This window comes from Knufia obscura, assembly GCF_036327395.1.
Source record: "Knufia obscura strain CCFEE 5817 isolate CBS 148926 chromosome Unknown scaffold_8, whole genome shotgun sequence".
NCBI classification, from domain to species: Eukaryota; Fungi; Ascomycota; class Eurotiomycetes; order Chaetothyriales; family Trichomeriaceae; genus Knufia; species Knufia obscura.
The window spans coordinates 1146538-1166302 of NW_027042694.1; the positions used below are offsets into that span (position 1 = coordinate 1146538).

General features: G+C 51.1%; 9 protein-coding genes across 9 annotated transcripts; 7 read left to right on the forward strand and 2 right to left on the reverse strand.

The window, feature by feature from the left end:
- Positions 1-1129: 1129 nt before the first annotated feature.
- On the forward strand, positions 1130-2431 carry CYS3 (cystathionine gamma-lyase cys3; the record flags this gene model as incomplete). Its single annotated transcript, XM_064875663.1, has 1 exon — positions 1130-2431. The coding sequence occupies one exon, from the start codon at positions 1130-1132 to the stop codon at positions 2429-2431; it is 1302 nt and encodes a 433-aa protein (XP_064728928.1).
- A 701-nt stretch (positions 2432-3132) lies between these two features.
- On the reverse strand, positions 3133-3723 carry rpc25 (DNA-directed RNA polymerase III complex subunit Rpc25; the record flags this gene model as incomplete). Its single annotated transcript, XM_064875664.1, has 1 exon — positions 3133-3723. The coding sequence occupies one exon, from the start codon at positions 3721-3723 to the stop codon at positions 3133-3135; it is 591 nt and encodes a 196-aa protein (XP_064728929.1).
- A 433-nt stretch (positions 3724-4156) lies between these two features.
- On the forward strand, positions 4157-5722 carry PMZ80_007257 (uncharacterized protein; the record flags this gene model as incomplete). Its single annotated transcript, XM_064875665.1, has 1 exon — positions 4157-5722. One exon carries the CDS (start codon positions 4157-4159, stop codon positions 5720-5722), a length of 1566 nt encoding a protein of 521 aa, XP_064728930.1.
- A 2369-nt stretch (positions 5723-8091) lies between these two features.
- PMZ80_007258 (uncharacterized protein) lies at positions 8092-9006 on the forward strand (the record flags this gene model as incomplete). Its single annotated transcript, XM_064875666.1, has 1 exon — positions 8092-9006. The coding sequence occupies one exon, from the start codon at positions 8092-8094 to the stop codon at positions 9004-9006; it is 915 nt and encodes a 304-aa protein (XP_064728931.1).
- A 388-nt stretch (positions 9007-9394) lies between these two features.
- Positions 9395-10333, forward strand: PMZ80_007259 (uncharacterized protein; the record flags this gene model as incomplete). Its single annotated transcript, XM_064875667.1, has 1 exon — positions 9395-10333. The coding sequence occupies one exon, from the start codon at positions 9395-9397 to the stop codon at positions 10331-10333; it is 939 nt and encodes a 312-aa protein (XP_064728932.1).
- An 818-nt stretch (positions 10334-11151) lies between these two features.
- Positions 11152-12417, forward strand: PMZ80_007260 (uncharacterized protein; the record flags this gene model as incomplete). Its single annotated transcript, XM_064875668.1, has 1 exon — positions 11152-12417. The coding sequence occupies one exon, from the start codon at positions 11152-11154 to the stop codon at positions 12415-12417; it is 1266 nt and encodes a 421-aa protein (XP_064728933.1).
- Positions 12418-12792: 375 nt separating this feature from the next.
- PMZ80_007261 (uncharacterized protein) lies at positions 12793-13947 on the forward strand (the record flags this gene model as incomplete). The annotated part of the gene is made up of 1 exon (XM_064875669.1): positions 12793-13947. One exon carries the CDS (start codon positions 12793-12795, stop codon positions 13945-13947), a length of 1155 nt encoding a protein of 384 aa, XP_064728934.1.
- A 930-nt stretch (positions 13948-14877) lies between these two features.
- On the forward strand, positions 14878-15399 carry PMZ80_007262 (uncharacterized protein; the record flags this gene model as incomplete). The annotated part of the gene is made up of 1 exon (XM_064875670.1): positions 14878-15399. One exon carries the CDS (start codon positions 14878-14880, stop codon positions 15397-15399), a length of 522 nt encoding a protein of 173 aa, XP_064728935.1.
- Positions 15400-17133: 1734 nt separating this feature from the next.
- Positions 17134-19734, reverse strand: PMZ80_007263 (uncharacterized protein; the record flags this gene model as incomplete). Its single annotated transcript, XM_064875671.1, has 1 exon — positions 17134-19734. The coding sequence occupies one exon, from the start codon at positions 19732-19734 to the stop codon at positions 17134-17136; it is 2601 nt and encodes an 866-aa protein (XP_064728936.1).
- Between the last annotated feature and the right edge of the window lie 31 nt (positions 19735-19765).

Genomic DNA, 19765 nt, shown 5'->3' on the forward strand with positions numbered 1-19765 from the left:
CACTTGTTCCCAAAGACGCGAACCTCGTCAAGTGAGTCAAGTTTCTGCGACAGGCGACGTGTCCTGAGTATTCACGTGGTGAAATAGCCTCGCGTTGAAGGGTGTCGTAACCGCTAGACCTGCCTGTAATTATTGATCTCCTGGATGAGTATCATGAATGTAAGTAAAGAGCTGTGACTGCTTTCATGTGGGTTGCCAGGCCTCAGCAGGCAGGGGCATCATGTTATAGCATTTGTGTTCACGTCGATCTATATCAGTTTGTTGTTGTAGGCAAGATTCATCTGAGTGTAAGATAGGCAGTCAGCAAACCAGGAAGCAAGCTGAAACCAAAACTCAGATCGAAGTACATGCAGGTGTTGACTCTCATGTGCTTGCTCTGAAGACATGCACAGACCTTCGGTAACAAAGCACTGGGAGACAAACTGGCAGTAAGAGGAAACGTGGCTGGAGCATCTCCACGGCATAGCCATGGTTGGCACACCGCAGAAGCACGACAGCAGCACGGTTTGTGCATCGGCTTGATGCATGTGGGCGTCGGTACAGCTGCAGGTACCAGACTGCTCGGGCGCGATGAAGTGGGAGGGCAAACGGAGAACTGGGAAGAAGACTCAGGATAGAACAGTCGGATAGCGCGTCTGCACTTGCAGCTTCAAGCCCCATCCGTAAGCACCACTACGGCAAGTCGCAAGGCCCAATCACGTTTGTACCCACGTGGTACCGTCAGATTTCCGCTTTTGAGCGATGAAAATGCTTCAATCGCTCGATGGTTATCCGTACATACATCAGTCGCCTTACGGTTTCTCCGTAGACGTTTGTCAGCATGCGGCGAATGCTCACCAACTTGAACGCGCATAGCCGCGGCAACCACGACCCGCCCGAGGACTTCAATTCCTCATCAGCGTGAATAGCAACAAATCAAAAAGATGACGTGCTGGGTCATTCCAGACAGGAAAAGATACGCCCTTCGCACTGATCGATGCTAGAGTTCAAGCGCAACATTGGGTGATTGAGTAATCAAGGGTACATAAACAATTCTACTTGACCTTACCGGGTTGTTCTCTCGTCCTTTCCGCTCCCCATCACCTTCGTCGCTTACAGGTATACCAACCATCCTAACAGCATAGATGCAATGGCACCACTCGTCGAACACGTATCCCCTTCACCCCTCCGCAGACAACTCACAAACGAAGATGGCTGTATCCAGACACCGCCACGCGCCCCTTCACCAGTCCACAACTTCGGTACCCTCGCCGTTCACGCAGGAGCGCACCCAGATCCCTCGACCGGCGCAGTAATAGCACCCCTCTCACTATCGACGACCTTCGCTCAAACCTCAGTCGGCAAGCCAGTCGGGCAATACGAGTACTCGCGATCCTCAAATCCAAACCGAGACAACTTCGAAGAAGCAATAGCAGCGCTTGAACATGCTCGATTCGCGCTGGCCTTCAGCTCTGGCAGCGCGACAACAGCCACCATACTACAGTCGCTTGCCTCAGGGTCGCATGTGATATCTGTCTCAGACGTCTATGGAGGAACGCACAGGTACTTCACGAAGGTTGCGTTGGCGCATGGCGTCAAGGTCACTTTCTCGCCCTCCATCGAGCTCGACGTGGAGAGTATGATACGGCCAGAGACGAAGCTCATCTGGATTGAGTCGCCCTCGAATCCGACCCTCTCGCTCGTTGACATCCGGAACGTCGCAACAGTTGCTCACCAGCACGGCATTCTAGTCGTAGTCGATAACACGTTCCTCTCTCCCTACGTTCAGAACCCACTCGATCACGGCGCAGATATCGTGGTCCACTCAGTCACAAAATACATAAATGGACACAGCGATGTGGTTATGGGTGTGGCGGCATTCAACAGCGACGAGCTAAAAGAGAGGTTAACGTTCCTGCAGAATGCGATCGGAGCGGTACCAAGTCCATTTGACTGCTGGCTTGCACACAGGGGGCTTAAGACATTACATCTGCGCGCTCGAGAAGCAAGCATAAACGCCACGGCCGTCGCGAAAGCACTAGAGGCTTCACCAAACGTGATAGCAGTAAACTACCCCGGCCTCGACAAATCTCCATATCGACCCATCGCACTAAAACAGCACCGAAACGGCATGGGCGGCGGTATGCTCTCGTTCCGAGTAAAAGGTGGCCACGAAGCAGCCGAGAAGTTCTGCCAGCACACTAAGATTTTTGTTCTGGCTGAGTCATTGGGTGGTGTGGAGAGTTTGTGTGAGGTTCCCTCTGCGATGACGCATGCGGGTATACCGAGGGACCAGAGGGAGTCGATTGGGGTGTTTGATGATTTGGTTAGATTGAGTTGTGGTGTTGAGGATAGTGCGGACTTGGTTAAGGATGTGTTGCAGGCTATTGAGAGGAGTGTGGTTGGGATGAAGATTACGAATGGGGTGGAGGGCGTCAATGGTACAACTTGATGGGCATATTTGGGTTTTTGTGAATCGTGAGCGTTCATTTGATCATTGATGAATGAGGGATGAGGAGTATATGGGCCATGGGATGGATGCTTCGGCAATGCATAAGATGACTGGCGTTATTCGACATAGATCTTCTATGAAGGTGATGCAATATGGAGTATGCAGAAGCCGCATTTCGAGATGCTCTTGTGCCAGGTACGAATAGCACTCATAAATGCTAAATCAAGATCCAACTGTCTGAAGCCCTTCCTCTACCAACATGTCCTCCTATCAGCAATTCACCGTTCGTACTGCAGATGTGGGCGCGGCATACGCACATTAGTCGCCGCATCTCTGTCCAAGCTGACATCCTGTTTGAGGATAGTGTCGAGCGTACCTATCGTCTTCAGTCGTGCTGCTGGAAGCTGTGATGCTTCCTTCTCCGGTGCTCAAGCTGGTGTCGTTGTATGGTGCGTCTTGTTGATGGTTATCTGATCTTCAGCCTGCTGTGCTGTTTTGGCAGGCTGTTGCCGAAACGAAACACACTTGCTGATCGCGCTATTGAATGTGTTTCTTAGCATTTGGCTAGATCTGGAGGATCGAGCCTTTGGCTACTTCATGCTTCGTGGGTGGCCTCAGCGTGCACAAGCCTGGCAGGATCCTCGGACATCATTAAAGTGTCGTTGTTGACTTAGTTCAGGAAATGCCTCACGGCTTCTTGATCACCACCAGTCAACGCCTCCTAACCCGACCTCGGCCATAGAAGCCTCAATCGTATAAGGCGTCCTCTTCACCTCCTCCTTCACCCCATTCACAGTCTTCACCTTCTTCTCATCAACAACCATAGCATCCTGCCAAGTCTCCTTCTCAATCCTTGCATGCACGACCGTACCATTATCGAAGAAAATCTCCGTCTCCCCACTCAACCACACCCAAACCTTCTCATCCTCATTATAGAAACACCCCTCAAAAAGCATAGTCTCAGGCACAAAGATATTATCAAAAAACTCAGTCGTAAGATACACACCCTCAGGACTATTCCCTTTGATCCTCGCCGCGATGACCTCTCCCTTGAAAGGTCGAAACACAATCATGCGAAACTCAACGTTTACGTTCACGTTGCCGGTGCCGAAGCCGACGAGGCCATCGGATGCTTTGAGGAGGTCCCACATGCATATGCATAGCCCTACTTTCTGGACGATCTTGTTGGCGTACTTCTCGTTGATTTTGTCTTCGATTGAGTCGCGGGATTTCTTGTAGAATTCGTGGGGTGGGATTTGGATTAGATCTTGGAATTTGGTGAGGATGAACATTGTTGTTGTTTAGACTTGGGTTGGAATTTGTGCTAGCTATGCTTGTCTATTAGGTAGTAGTGGATTAGATCTGAAGATGGCATGGGTATGAGATTTTGGACAGTCCTATTAGATCTGCGACATGAATTATGGGAGTAATATATGAGGAGGAAACCAAGGTGCCTTTTACTGTACCACTTTCTGCAGAAGCAAATTTAGGCATTCAGGCAACCAGATTCCGACCGCCGTCTCGGACCAAAAGTTCATCAGTCGTCGCCAGTTGCGGCACCATACTAGAAGAGACAGACTCAGTCGCGATAGCTTTCGTGTATGTCATACCGCTCAATGCTTTACCGATATCAATGCCTACCGGTATGTAGATATGATCATGCGGAAGGCACCAGGTCGACAATCGCAACTTCTTGAATTGTTACAGCGGTAGCACCTGCCCCAGATGTCGCAACCATTCACCTTCCCTCCTCCTCCTCCTCCACCTCCTCCGCCGAAGCCGCAGCACAACAGTACCTATCAGCAGCCCAGCTTCCGGGGAGGACCACGAGGCAGAGGTGGCTATCACAATGGACAGCAGGATGGACGAGGCCGTGGACAGTATCCTCCACGTGGTAGAGGTGGTTATGGTGGCAGAGGCAATAGCATGAACCACTCCAGAGGAGGCCATGCGCCATACACGCAGGATCACTCTATGCCCTCCACGTCTGCTCCGTCGCAGCAAGGATATGCGAACCCTTCAATGGGCCATGCGCAGAAGCGGAACCATTCTACAGCATTCAACAACCGACCAGACAATGCAGCCAGGAATCACCGTCCAGCGGCACCGCTTGCTGTGCCGAGCTTTGGCATCGACTTCAACAGTCTTCTGCCAAAGAAACCAGAGACGCCAAGCCAGTCTCAGAAGCCGCCAGCGAAGAAAGCGAATCTGCTTGGTTTGACACCAGTCGCCAGAGGCGGAAACGAAGACTCAGAAGAAGATGACGAGGAGGAAGAGAGTAAGCTTGCAAGCACGATATCTACTAGTAGTCTCCTGCAGTTCGAGTACAAGGGTCAAACAGCAACACTGAATACACCCGAGGAGATCGCAGCCTGGATAGCCGAGAGACGGAAGAAGTGGCCAACTGAGCAGAAGCGGGAAGTCGCGCAGAGGGAAGCGGAAGAGCGGAGGAAGAAATGGGAGGCTGAGAAAGCTGCTCGGATGGAGGCCGGGAAAGCAGCTGCTAAGGCGAGACAAGAAGAGAGGTTGAAACAGAAGGTTGAAAAGGAGAAGAGCCAGATCCGTCAGAAGCTGTTGCGAGAGCAGATACAGAAGGCTAAAGCCGCGCCTGCTATTGATGGTACTCAGACTGCGGCGCAGGCAAAGGCCGAGAAGCTCAGAAGGAAAGCAGAGAAAATAGCGCAGCAGCTGAAGAAGGCCGAAGCTGCGCTGGATAAGCACGAGGATGGCGTTGAAGGTAATCCTGCCGCAGAACCCGACCTCGACGCCCTGCTCGCGCAAGTTGACAGCATTGCCTCGGCCCAGGGTGCTGAAGCAACTGAGATCGATATGCCCGATAATGCTAGTGACACCAGTGATGCTACCTCCTCGGAAGCGGATGCCATATTGAACGACGACACCTCAACTTCAGGCTCCTCGTCCGAGTCTGACTCTGATGCGCCACCAGAGGAATCAACCACAAAACGCATAGCACCCGATCGTGTTCTCCCTCCTGCACGGAAGCCACAACCTAGATCATCGACTGACAATCGTCCTATCTGTAAGAACTTTGCACAATCTGGACGCTGCAAGTTTGGGAGGAAGTGCCACTTCAAGCATGAGAACCCAGGAAAGAAAGAGGAGTCGGCGATCGGCAATAGGCGGAAGGGTCTGTATCAGGTTATGGTTGAGAAGGAGCAAGAAGAAGAGCGGCAGACGGCATTGAGGGTTATTATTGCGCTCGGTAAGGCAGGTGTGCTTGATGAGGAAACGAAGGAGCCGGAGAAGGCTGCTGCTGTATCGTTATTCTAGCCTTGCGAGATACCCATTTAAGCCGTATAAATTATCCTACCGTATTGGTAAAGAGGTCAGTATACCTATACCCTCACATCCAATGGTAATTATGTTCATCAGTAGTGCTGAGTGGATTTCCGCTCGCTCGTGGGAAGGAGGCTAGGGAAGCTCTTGCCTTCGCTGAATCCTACAGGCGCTCCTGCCAAGACAGGCGAAACAACTTTCCGGGAATTCTCAGACTTCGTGTCTTCTTCATTCTTTTGACTTCATATCGTTGATTCGCATGTAACTGACATCGTTGTTTGTGCTGCTATCGAGGCCTTATGACTGGCAGCCGTATCATTCTCGATTCTGCTTCATGCGACAAAGGTATTTGACTGCACAAGGGCTTACACGCTCCAGTGCTAGGAGTCGTCCATCATGCCTCCTCGAGCACCATGTAGGGTGTATTCCCATCATCAAGTCTGTCCCTCCCGAATAGTACTTGCCATTGTCCATTACCTGGTGTGCGAGACGCATGTGCTGTAAGCGATGGCTAGAAGGAAGAGTATCACTTTGTAGGCTTGAATCAAACACTGCACAAGCAATAATGGAGTGTTTTCACTACCAAGCTGCTTGTCACGAGGTGGAACGACATGATTGCATTGAACACTCTCACAGTACGGAATCAGATTACCTTTCTAGGCTCCCACATTAGGACGACAATCTTCTTATTACATTCAACGTTTGAGGAATTGCTTACGAGACAATCATCGTTGTCTTGATCGGTACTTCCGCCTTGCCTGCCATGGATCCGACTCTACCACAATTTCGTCCAGATGCAGAAGACTACTGTACCTTTTGCAAGGAGTATCACAAGAAGAGGCAGCTAGACAGAAAGGAGCTGTGGCACATCAAGCATCCTCAATTGCCAGATCAGGTGATCCCAGGCCTGTATATCAGCAAGCACGTGCATATTCAATCTTTCAACCACAACCTACTAATGATGGCAGTATATTTACCGCCGAGAAGTACACGAAAGGGACATGGTCGAAAACAGTGCCAAAGATTACCCATATCTTATCATTGTACAATGGTCGTTGTGAAGAGCGAGCCAGACTCCAGCTTGCAGGAGATAGCAAGATAATCCACAAGGAGATGTTGATCGGCGACTACGTCAATACAGATCTCATCGAGCATTTCCCAGGTAGGCGTTCCTTTGATGCTTGTTATCAGCTCAGTCAGAACTGACATCATTGACAGAGATATGCCGGTTCATTTACCACGCACTACACCCTCTGGTCACATCGGTTGGCCACCCACCCAGTGTTCTGGTGCATTGTTACGCTGGTGCCTCCAGATCTGCCACTGCGATAGCTGCGTACCTTGTATGGGCAAAGCAAAGCACATGCACTGGGATTATGCATTCGAGTTACTAAAGTCGAAGCGATCCTTGGTCTGTCCAAATCCTGGCTTTCAAGCACAAGTACAGCTCTGGCAGGGTCTGGACTGTTGTCTTCTCGACCATGATGAAGACGATGTACCTGCCGTAGCTACAACAGATCAGCGGCAGGATCAGCCACGGAAGCGACCAGCATCTCAGGACAGCAAGCCCAACTTAAGGCCCGTCTCCGGAAACGTGACGAAAAGCCGTCGCGAAATGTTTTGGAGACTACATGGGTCAAGAGTCAAGTTAGAGTATGGAGAGATGAAGTCGTGGATGCAATGGGTGCGCGTACCGAGGACCGCTGTGCCAAACCTCAACGCGCTAGCAGATGTTAGTCGACCACTCTTGGGGTAGTGGCTACCTGATACGGCGTCTTGATATTGTTCTGTCGGATGAGCTAAAAAGAAGGTACAAACTATACTTACGCTTCCTGATGCGTGTTGCGGATATCACCAAGAGGGTTCCTGATGATTCAATGCCACATCTTCTAAACCGTGAGCCTTGGGTTGCACCGCACCATTTTACTTAGTTCTCTTGAGGGCTCAGCATCAAACGCCAAGTGTGTCTGGCCTCCAATCTGCACACTATAAGCCGCTGATACACGTCCAGGCTGGGTCACGAAGGAAGGTTGCGCCACGTAATCGACAGCACAAAGCTTCATTGCACAATGGAACCACCAAGCTGCGTACACAGAAAATGCAAGTGCATTCACACATTCCGGAGCATGTCACGAACCGTCGTTCGAAAGCTACGTCGCTTGGCACTTGATAGCAGCACCAGAGTATTTAAGCCTCCTACCAGACTCAATATGGAGCCACCACAAACAAATGCATCCTTCCAACAATACTCGATTTGGATTATTCTGCTCTCGGCATCCGCGCACTCGTTGAAACATCTGGAGACATAATCGTCTTTCGAAGCCTAACGATACAGCCAAAAGCCTGTACGAGATACCTCCATCATGAATCCCACTCTGCCACAAAATCGACCTAACATATGGCAATGTCTTCCCCAGAACGACTCGCTCTTCTGTGGTGAATGCAACAGATTCCACGAGAGAGCCTATATGTCAACAGACCGTCAAGCACGGGCTGCTGATCCAGAACTACCGGATGAGGTTGTCGGAGGGCTCTACATCAGTGACATCTTCACAGCCTCGAAATATCTCAGGCACGGCTTCGTAGAAGGCACAGCTCCCCCGATCACTCATATGCTATCGATTGTCTCGGATCACTGCGAAGAACAGAAGTGGATACGACGACCAACGAACTCCAAAATCATCCAGAAACACATCAACATTTCAGATGCGCAAAACGCCGAGCTGATTGCACACTTCCCCGAGATCTGTTTTTTCATCCACGAGGCGCTACAGGCCCACGGCAGTGGGCCATCAAATGTGCTTGTCCATTGCTATGCTGGCCAATCTCGGTCGGCGACTGCAGTTTTGGCGTACCTCACGTGGTCTCGTCATATGGCGTGGTACGAAGCGTATAGCCTGCTCGAATCGAAAAGAGCTGTGTTCTGGCCAAACACTGGTTTCCTAGAACAGCTAAAGGTATGGCAGTGTCTCGACTGCGAAATCATTGAGCCTCCTATGGAACGAAGCAAGATAATCAAGACCCTCGACGAGCAGCACGCTGCGATGAATGCATTGTACATAGCAAAGGGCCTCAAGCCTCGTGGTCCTCGTGAAGGCGACGATGATTGGCACACCGACGCATATTGGGCACTCGGCGCTCCGGTCATTGTGAAAGCCTTGTACCAGGCCACGAGCTTCAAAATGAAGTGGAGCTTCCCAACCGGGACTCGGATCCCCAGGTTTGATGCTCTTCTGGATATCAAGAGACCAGAGAAGCCCAAAGATACTACAGAATAGATAGGATTAGGATTTAGGAGGCACCGGAAGTGTTGGGCAAGTGCCTGTGTGAGTTACATGAGCTTAGGACTTCCGTGACAATGGCACCTTGGCCTGATCGTGGTCGACACTTGAGAGACTTGGTCACATCAAACGAGCACATCCATGTGCAAGTGATTGAGTAAGTGATCACGATAGTGCATGAGTGCACTGGCTCGTCACTAGCAGTCATATTCTCACCAGCAAACACTCTCGCATGCGGTCGTGTTTATCTACTATAAGTATCAACTTCTGTCATTCATATCAGTACCACCAACGTTTCGTTCAACTACCTCTTCCTCAGACTTTCCACCAAGACCTAAGCTTCAACAATCGAAGGACCTATTCGCTTAAATCCACGACATTCAGAATGGCGCAGCTTACCAGAATCGACCCAACCCTTCCACAATACAAGCCCAACACATGGGATGTCTGTAAGCTCTGCCACAAAACCCACATCAAAGGGCTCCTCTCTCTACGAAACCCGAGCCGATGTGCACGTCCGCCTCTTCCTCACCAGGTCATCGACGGTCTGTACATCAGTGATATGTATACCGCCGCAAAGCATATCAGCGGTTCCTTCTATCATCTGGAAGCACCGCGCATCACCCATGTCCTGTCAATCTATGACGGCCGTTGCTGCGAAAGGGAACTGATGCAACAAGAAAACTCTGAGCAAACAAAGACCTACGTCCACCGAAAGGAGATTCTGCTGCCTGACCTGCCGCAGATCAACCTCCTCGACCACTTCCCTGAAATATGTCGATACATCCACCGTGCGCTCAACAAACCAGCCACGGCCGAAGGTCAAAAGAACAAGGTCCTGATTCATTGTTACGCGGGCGCATCACGCTCTGCAACAGCTGTGGTGGCCTATCTCATGTGGGCTCGTCATATGTCATGGCTGCCAGCTATCACTCTGCTCCGTGGCATTCGACCCATCGTATGTCCTAATTCTGGCTTTGTCGCTCAGCTACAGTTGTGGGAAGGTCTGGACTGTGACCTCTTGAAGCCCATAATGCCCAGGAGGCAAGCCATGCCAACGTTGGATCATCACCTCGAAGCGATGAACGAATTGTATCGTGTCGCAGGCGTGCCAGAGCAAGAGCGACCAAAAGGAGCAGGAGACTGGCACAGCGACGGATTCTGGACTGGCATCAATAATGCCGATGTCTTCATCCCGAAGCTCGACCACCGGATTATGATCTTCCAGCTAGGATTGTCATATGATAGCAAGACACGGCATCCATGTCTGGCGGCGCTGAGGAAGATTGAGCGACCGCAAAAGCTGGAAAGCAGCGGTGCATGAGGTGCGTGGTCCACGCCTCGACTACAAAGTGCAGCGGCCTGTTCCAGAACCTCAATCGATATCGGTTCGCTGCCTAGTCCCGCTTAGGTTTCAGTGAATTACAGGCAGAAAGACTGTTCATTGCTGGCAACATGTAGCAGAGCACTTACCCTCGCGCAACCCGGTGGAAACGACGACCATGACGAACACCAAATGGATGCGTTGCAACTTCAAAGGGCGTACCTCACCTCATGTCGAGTCATCGACGTTACCACCTTGACTTCGGATGCTCTGTACAGCAGAGACAACAAAGAAATCTGAAGTAGAATATCTGCTCGTATCCAGATCGCGCACCCGAAGCTTATGGGCACAAAGCACCAATCCAGAAGCCTGTTTCGCGCGCAGATCGCAGCTAATTCCTGCCGAAGTGCCGCTAGAGGTACGGCAATCTCATAGTCGACGTCATCACCATGAATCGCCCTGTACCTTTTTCCAAGTTGTCTCAAAGTGCTTCTCCAGCTTCTAATATGCTCACAACACAACGCGGGCAGGTGGAGGCGGGAGGGTGTCGCGAGTTCTATCTTCCCTTCTGTCTGCTCTCCCTTTGTTGGCGCAGGTAGGATATTTGTCTCTTCGCATATGTTCTTGTTGGCCATTGAGATTATGTTCCCGTCAATACACGGTTTGCACAACTTTTGCCAATTGGTTTCATACACTTTCAGATATGATATAACTTTGAAATAGGGAAACATCTAGACGTTAATACTAATCCCATCCTTCACAAACCCTACCATTCAATCCCAGCACAGCTCTGCTCCCAGACCTTCGCGAAAGATACCATGGCAACCCCGGCCCCAGCAACAGTTCGGACTCCAGAACACGAAGCACAGCTAGACACGCCGGCGACATCATCATCAATAGTCTCAATGGACAAGCCTGTGAATTCACACTCGTCAAAACTCGAGTCCTTAACGAACATTGAGACGAGGACTGACCTCTCCCTCCTGTACCGTCTTCTCCGCACTTGCATCCGTCCCTTTCGACCCAAGCTTGTCTCTTTCAAGAAGACATGGCCAGAAGGCAGTCCCAGACTCACAAAACGTCCCTCCTCACAATATGGCGTGCAGATAAAAGAACGAAAGGTCCAGGTCCCATCTCCACCGCACCAGCCACTTCCTCAAGCCGATGCGGCCACGAATACGCAGAGTCTTTGGGTTTACAACTTTGATGCGCCTAGGTCAGTGAAAGATGTACATAGAGATGGAGCCAAGAGGGAAACAAGCAAGACGATATACTACTTTGCGGGTGGTGGATTTCAAGCGCCTGCAAGCGGCGAACACTGGAAGTTATGCGCGAGGCTTGCGAAGGATTTGTCAGCGGATGGGGTAAGGCTGGTGCTCGTCTCGTACCCATTGAGCCCAAAGTCGCCGGCGAAAGACAGCTTGCCGTTTCTCCGAGCGTGGCTCGAATTAGCACTGAAAATAGCGAATGAGAACAGCCGAGGCGATGAGCAAGTTATTCTCATGGGCGATTCAGCGGGCGGAAACGTCGTGATCAGTCTCGCATTCTGGTGGGCTGAGCAGTTAGCCAGTCTAAAGCGGGAACTCGAAGGCCGAGATCTACGTCTTGAGAGTGTCAAAGCACGCGAACTGGAATCCATGCAGCGCTTACGGAGCGTGATAGTCATGAGTCCTCCTACTGATTTTAGGAACATCAATGAGGAGATTGCGGAAGCCGACAAGCTTGATCCGATCATGACGCGCGATTTGACGGATGGTGCTGCTGCGACGTGGACGAAAGATTGGCCTATGACGGATGGGAGGGATCCGAAGTCTGATCCGACGCTGAGTCCGAATCTGCAAACACCAGAAGCGTGGAAAGCGCTTCGTGAAAGCGGGCTTGCTGTACACGGTCTGAATGGGACAGCTGATGTTCTGTCGCCGGACTGTAAGGTGTTTATGCAGCTGTGCCAGAAGGAGATGATTCGAGGCGAGTGGTTGGTTTGGGAGGGGCAGATGCATTGCTTCCCGCTTGTTGTGTGTTATGGGCTTATGGAGGGCAAGGAAGGCTTTTCATGGTTGTGTCGGAGGGTGCGAGAGTCATGAATATGTTTTGTAGCATGGGCAAGGGCTGGAGGAACATGGATATCTTGATCCTTGGGGGCGACAATTCTTGTGGGATACTCGGCCGACATACGCTACACGGACGATCCACAAGACAAAGGACGGTTGCAACATGTCAAGGTTGCTCCGAACGACCTCGGAGCCGAAAACGTCAAGGTTCTTCGTCCTGGGCTAACAGCTCTTATTGTTGCCTCGAGAATCTACGCCGCCTGAGTGCTATCAGAACGATCTCAGCATGATATCCTTGTATTCTCGACAACCACCAACTTTGATCAGAATTGAAGTCATACCTTTGACCCGATATAACCAACATTCACCAAACCAAGCAGATATCACACCGATCATCAATTCGAAGTCATGAATACCACGACGCCTGACAGTACACCACAGGCAGGCCTGCAACAAGCGGCGTCCGATTTCGAGATGCAGGCTGTCTCTCAAGTTGCTTCTCCGTTGATGCGACTTCCCGCCGAGCTGCGTCTGAAGATCCTAAGGAACTTGCTCAAGAACGACGGGCCACGGGATCCTGTTCCTGAATTAGCGAACCAATACCAAACCACCGACAGAATGACAGAGCTGTCAAGTCAGGTACTGGCATGCTGTCAACGGCTTCTTCATGAGGCACGGGCCGTGTTATACCATGAGAACACCATTCCAATTCGATGCGAGATGCCTACATCCCGGGACCTACAGCGCCCGCCCACTTTCCCTATAAAGTGCGGTATCCTAGGTGCGAAGGAGGTATTCTTCGCTGAGACGCTGGAACACCTGCCTGAAGCACGCGACTGGAAGTGGTGTTCTCCGGACGATCCAAGCTACACGTTCGTGTATCTGAACTTTCTGGAGCAGACACAGACTCACCATCTGTCATCAGATTTTGACACTCTCAAGAAGCACTACCATGCACTGAACAAGATTGAGAAAGTTCACATCACTGTTCAGTACGAGAAAGGGCCGGAAATGTTCTCAGTCTGCCGGGTACTCCAAGACTTCCTCAAGGACAAGCATGTGGTATTCGTGCCTGAGCTGATAACCATATCATCGAGACCAAGAACTCGTTCTCTTCAGCAACATGAACTTAACGCTCTGAAAGCATGCCAGATGCTCCGATGTCGCTCGATCGAGTTCAGAACTGAACATCCACAGGACTTACGACAGATTATCACTACCATCACCAGCCAGGAGCCTGTTGCCGATCTCTTCACGCTGCACCACAAGATGAGGACACTCGGGAATAGTCTACCAAACTACAACGACGACGAATATATCTGGGGCGATCAGGAGTGGTCGAAGCTATGGAATCCGTTTCATACTGCGATATTGCAAATGGAGGCGGAGGATGCGCGGGAGCTTGTGGCCCCACTCCTCCAGCGAGCCACTGAATGGAATGAATATATCCTAGAAGAGAAGAAAGAGGCGGCACGGGAGGTCTATGAGCGGACCATGGCGGAGATTGAGGCGGGTGAGAGGGCTTACTACGCCGCGCGCGATAGTGTTTTATCTGGTGAGTAGGCTAGGGTTTGTGGATGTATGTTGGTAAGTGACTGCATTGGGGAGAAGAATGAGAAGAGGTGATGAAGACAAGCTCAGTTGGGCTTCGTACTAGACTACAATAGAGGTAATAGACACGCCTGTAATGGAAGATTAGAATAATGTCCCTGAGGTTCGAGAAGTCATCTTCCCTAATGGACCCTCACTAAAATGAACACTTTCTGGAATTTAATACGCTTTGACCTTGGGTTCATCTACTTATGCTCTGTCTATCCTAACTTGCAGCATTCAACAACGAGCACCTTCTGCTCTCGTGGTAGCGCGACGACGCTATTCCAGATTCGGTATAGCCCTTGCACGAACGCGCACTGCCTGCTCAGCTGATGGGCAAGAATGAAGGATCCCCCTCCTACTCTGTCCTGTAGATTCGTGTCTCTGGTTCTACGATCTTGTGTTGAAAGATGATGCAAGCCGACTTGTCGTCTAGCATGAACCTACATGGCTTCATTGTGACTGCTCTACAGCTCAAGCCGAACGGAAAGCGACGCACTGGCAAACAAGGTAAGGACGACGACAACGCTGACTGGCACCAGTAATGACGCCGAGCAATATTGACTCGGCAGAGGTCCAAGTATAGCCTCGGACTTGTCCATCAGCATAACGTTGAGCTTCCGCCTACTTGGAAATGTGCTCAAGCTGACCGTGATCAATGGTACTCAGCCAAGGTTACCAGATAGTGAATTAGCCAAAGCACCACTCTTTCTTTTGCTGCAAGTCACACAATACTCTACACTGTTGATGAATACGCAACTGAACAGTGTAGCGAAAATTCATCCTCGCTGTGCCTCGGCCAGTAGCAGGATCTGCGATCGAAGCTCCTTGTCATAAGCTGTCAGAACATCGCCGATGCAAGAGAAGTTGCGATACTGTTTGGTGCCAAGTCCAGCAAAAATGTCAGATACAGTCGCAAAGCCAAGGGCACATTGGCCATTCCCATACTGGTACAATAAATACGCTGGTAAAAGCGCACCAAACTGGACCAATGATCCAGCACAGCTTATCCCCGACCTCCCCGAATTTGATCCGGATAACGAGCACAATGTCGCTGCCGACCATGGCATTGATGGCCTAGGACCGATACTCCGACGTCTTGATCCGATGACTAAAGACCCTGATGTTCTCTGGATACTTCGCGACAATGCTGGATACTACTACGCTATGGATGAAGAAGAAGCCCGGCTTTGGGCATTCAAGAACGAGCTTGATGACAAGGGCGTTGTTGCGGCCGCGTGTGGCTTTATGAGTATACATGACAACGTTGGAAGCGTGCTCACCTCGACTGCTGATCCGGCGCTGCCGAAGAATCGACTAAAGAACAATGACAATGTATCGAGTTCGGCCTCCAAGAATCCAGGACCACAACAGAAGTCTTCTGACCAGATGAAGGCTACTCAAAAAGCTGCATCCGCTTGACGGATTGTTGAGGCTCGTCTTCGCAAGTTATGCAGGCAGTATCAGCCGAAAGGTCAAGGGGAGAATCCAGAAGCTAGTCAATGGTGTTGTCGCCGTTACGAAGACGGACAGCCGTCGATAAACCCCACGCGTGGATGATTATTGGGACACGTGCTTAACACATAGTCTGCTCGAGCTTGCGAGTCGTTGTACGGCTTCCAGAGCAATTTGTTCGTATACAGACTGCCGAGGAAGGCCCGGTTGAGCACAATGGTCGACACAGATACAAGGACGATTGACCGGCCCAGCAAGGACGCAACGCCATGATTGCCAAGCTCGGGCGGCTGCTTAGAGATGTTACACGGCAAGGTTGTTGGCATCACACATCGCTCGAGATGACTCCGTGGTTCGTGCACTCTTCCAGACTCGTTAACCAGGCTGTGCTGCACCGCCGAAGATTGTCCGCTGATAGGCGCAGCTTGAAATTACTGGAATTGTGCCTGCACCTCCGCACTTAAGATCGGTTTTTCCTGATCAGAAGGGCTCATGGAACCATTCTGTGGTACGAATCAGCCACATGGTACACGACTGCCAGTGTTAGCGCAGTCGTAACACCCAGTGTTCCTGCCAAGCACCAAACTTATGGATGAGCTTTACCATAGTGGGACCAGGGGAAATGCTTCGAAGATCCGTGAGACGATTTCCAACTCCATACACGGTAGGCAAAGTCCATATCATGTACCGCTCCCCAGGTTTTGAGCGAGTGCTGTTTGCCATGTCAAGTTGAACATGCAGGGTCCAATTCGCAGGAAAGAGTATGCACGATTTGACCCGAGAAAATATGCCTTAATGGTCGCCATAGCCTCATTCACTTTATCACCTGACGTCGTTCACATCCGAGGATCACCATAAAAGAACGACGATCGCTGGTGTTGTTGTTGGCTCGCATGTTATCTGGCTCACCTGAAACCATGAGATTGCCTTTAGGAGAATCTTGCATTAGCTCACCAGCATCCAATACTACTACAACTTTGTCGATGAACGGCTTCGTGGACCCGATAGTCGCAGCAATAGACAGCAACAACGCAGCATCCTGGGTCGCAGTGGGCTTGACCATAGTGCTTATCGTCATTGAGCTGACGAAGCTCGGGATAGAGCTGTGGTCAAGGAGGGGTTGCCGACATATACAAGAGGACTTGAGGCACAATTCCGTGGTCGAAAGTGAGCTGAGCCCAACGCCTGCATCAAGTTGCAGCAGCAACATGCCACAGGCTTCTGTTCGGATTGTCGCAGAGAATAAGGAAGGAAAGATCCCGAAGAAAAGAGAATCTGTAGCTGCCGATATTGATAACCCCACACCCGCGTAGGTACTAGACCATTTCCGGCCAGCACACGCTAACCGTGTCAGTACAAGCGTTCGGTGACATCCGCACGAAACCAAGCAAGACTGACTTGGGCTTCGACAACCCCTAAGGGTGGTTTGAGACTCGATTATGCTAGACGACGGTCACTGACTTTAGGCTTCGACCTCAGTCTGAGCATTCAGCCGCACATTGACCCCAGTGGGGAAGCTAAAACAAGCAAGGAAACGCCCTGATCACAATAGTCGATGCTGCGCAGGCACTGCAGCGACTGGTTGGGAGCTCAGACAATGGTATTGGGTACTCGTGGCATCGACACTAGAGGTCGGAACGTGTAAAGATACCGAACGGATGGACTCCCACTCATTCAATCCCCCTCCCGAAGACGGGTGCTCTATTCACTCATCTTATCAGGCGAATGTGAACCCTCATCCTTCGCCTCCTGATCATCCTCCTCATCATGACCATTCTGTTGACTCCCACCATCATCTCCAACGTGATTCTTAGACGCACTTCTGCGCGAACGTATGTTATACCCCTCCGAGCTCCTGCGACTCCTGGTAACAGCCTCACCCTGATCGACCTGAATCGTATCCGAGTCCTCATCATCCTCCATCTTCTGCTCCTTGGGACTCTCGTCCTCCTGCGGATCCGCGCCAGCATCCCCAAATTGTTCATAGAGCCATTTCCACGTTTCGAATCCCTTGGTCTCACGGAGAAAGCCCATTGTTCTGCGCAGATCTGGAGTACAGGTCAAAGCCGCGAGCTGCGCTATAGGATGTGATGATCTAGCTTGCAGTTCACTTCTGTCGTCTAGCAACATACTGATGAAGTGATGCTGCGCTGGTGCCTGACGCTGAAACTTGAATTCAAGTAGGGCGCACAACGTATCTGCTGCCTCGTCGTCTTGTGACTCTTCCTTTACCTCCGTGACATGCGCCCAAGACCGAGTGAGCAGGACGGTCAACCTCTCCATAATGAGCATAGCACAAATCGAGAAGAATAAGTTCCATTTCTTCATTGGATGGTGATTCAGCTCCAGATGTCGAGACTTCCAATCGAAGACTGCATTGTCTAGCTCGTCGTACCATTCTCTCAGTTCCAGGTTCGTTCTCTGGAGCTTGTCGATCAAGTCTGCTTTCTCTTGATCAGTCGGCTTGTGTCTCAGCGTGTCATCTACACAATCGAATGTAAGGCAGCAGACCTCCCGGAGTTGACGCAGCACTTCGAGTTCAGCCAGGAACTCAGGTCCGTAACTCGAGCCACCTCTATCGTGCGCTGAGATGATCTCGTCCATGGTCTTGAATAGCGCAGTAGTAAACGAGTTCTTGTGTACGTCGAACATTTGAAGCTCTTTCGGGAAGTCTCTACCCTCTAACAGCTGCGAAAAAGTGGTAATCTGCAGCCGCGGCGAGAACGAGCGGAGGTTCCAGCCTTTGGTAGTCTCAGTCGGCTGTGGCAGGTTGCCAAAAAGTGGGATGAGCGGAATAAGGTAATCTGACATATTGCCTCGTCGACATATCAGTGTACCGTTGAAGTGCTTGTTAGCATAGCTGTTGCATCGATGACACACGCGATTATCGTCGCATTTCTCCTTGAGTAAAGCGCACCGCAGACACGCACCCATCTCACGTACTTGTGCGGCTTCTTGGCGTCCTTCTGCGCTTAGATGCCGTCTTCGCCCGTTGATGTGCTCAGGGGGCTCAGTCAGTAGATTATTGACACCCAATCTGCTCGGTTCGTGTTGCGGTTTCGGTTCAATCGCTACTAGATCGTGTGTTGTCTCCGGAGATCGACCGATCATAGGTGTCTTCTGTGCGTCCCACCACTCCTCGGCTCTAGTGACGTTCTCTTGAACGTATTGTGCTCCATGCATACGCACGATATGAGCCTTGAAATTGTCCAGGCGAGGCCATACCTTTTCGGTCTTTGCACAATCTGGAAAGAAGCATTTCCAGAATCGATCGTTTGGACTCAAAATCTTATGCATGGTCTTGCGATGACGGTCTAGATCGTTCTTTGTCGTGAAGCCGTCTCGACCACGCGAACAACCTGGAATATTGCAGAAATATTGAGGTTCATGTCGTGCGAAGTGTTTCTTCAACTCCGCGGGCGTTTTGAAAGATGCCTCGCACTTTGAACAGCGGTGTGGTAGATTCATTGGATCACTTGGTTCGGGCTCGAGCTTTCTCTTTAGAGCGGATGGCGGCGCCGATGGTGGTTTTAGATCTAGAGCTTTGGGGTTGCGATCATGGGGTGCTGAGACCGGCCGTTCACTGCTCGGGTGGGGCTGTTCTTCTGGTCGACGCACAGGCGGGCCTTCATGAGGCCTGATTTCTGGTAGGTGATATTCTGGCCGTCGGGGTGACTGCCATTCCGGTGGTGGCCCGTTTTGTAGGGAAGGATGCCTTGAGTGAGCGAAGACGTCCTGTCCATCGTACATTTCGGTACGCTGTCTCTTGGGTGGCGGCATCTGACCATTGTAGACTGGCGGGCCTTGAGGTGGTCCTTGTGGTCCTTGAGGGGGTGGGTAGGAATTCCAAGTTCTCTCGACATGATTCTCACCTGAATGATTTGGCGGAGGGTACGGGGCATAATGCATCGGTCCTGGTGGCGGCCGATCCTGATAGTGGTTGCCATGTCCTTCCCTATGATGTTGCGGATGCTGAATATGGTCTCTGGCATTTCTGTAAGGATTGTTATTGAAGCCGGTGAGCTCGGCCCAAGTGAACCAGTTAAGTCTCTCTTGCCGCACCACCTTCCTGATGAAGACACAATCGCGCGCTGATGAAGTAGTTGAGCATTGTAGACAAGCATCGGCCCCTTCCTTGACGTAACATGGTCGTGCTAGCCGAAGACATGGAACACATCGTGCATCGTCGTTGAACTCACGGAGCTCAACGGCACGTGAAGTCACTAGCGGGTCGCCATCCTCATCCTGACCGTCGCGAGGCCGTGGATGGCCTCCTGGCGCGAGGGGCCGATTCTCTTGCATAAGAACGACAGCCGACGATCATAAGGCATAA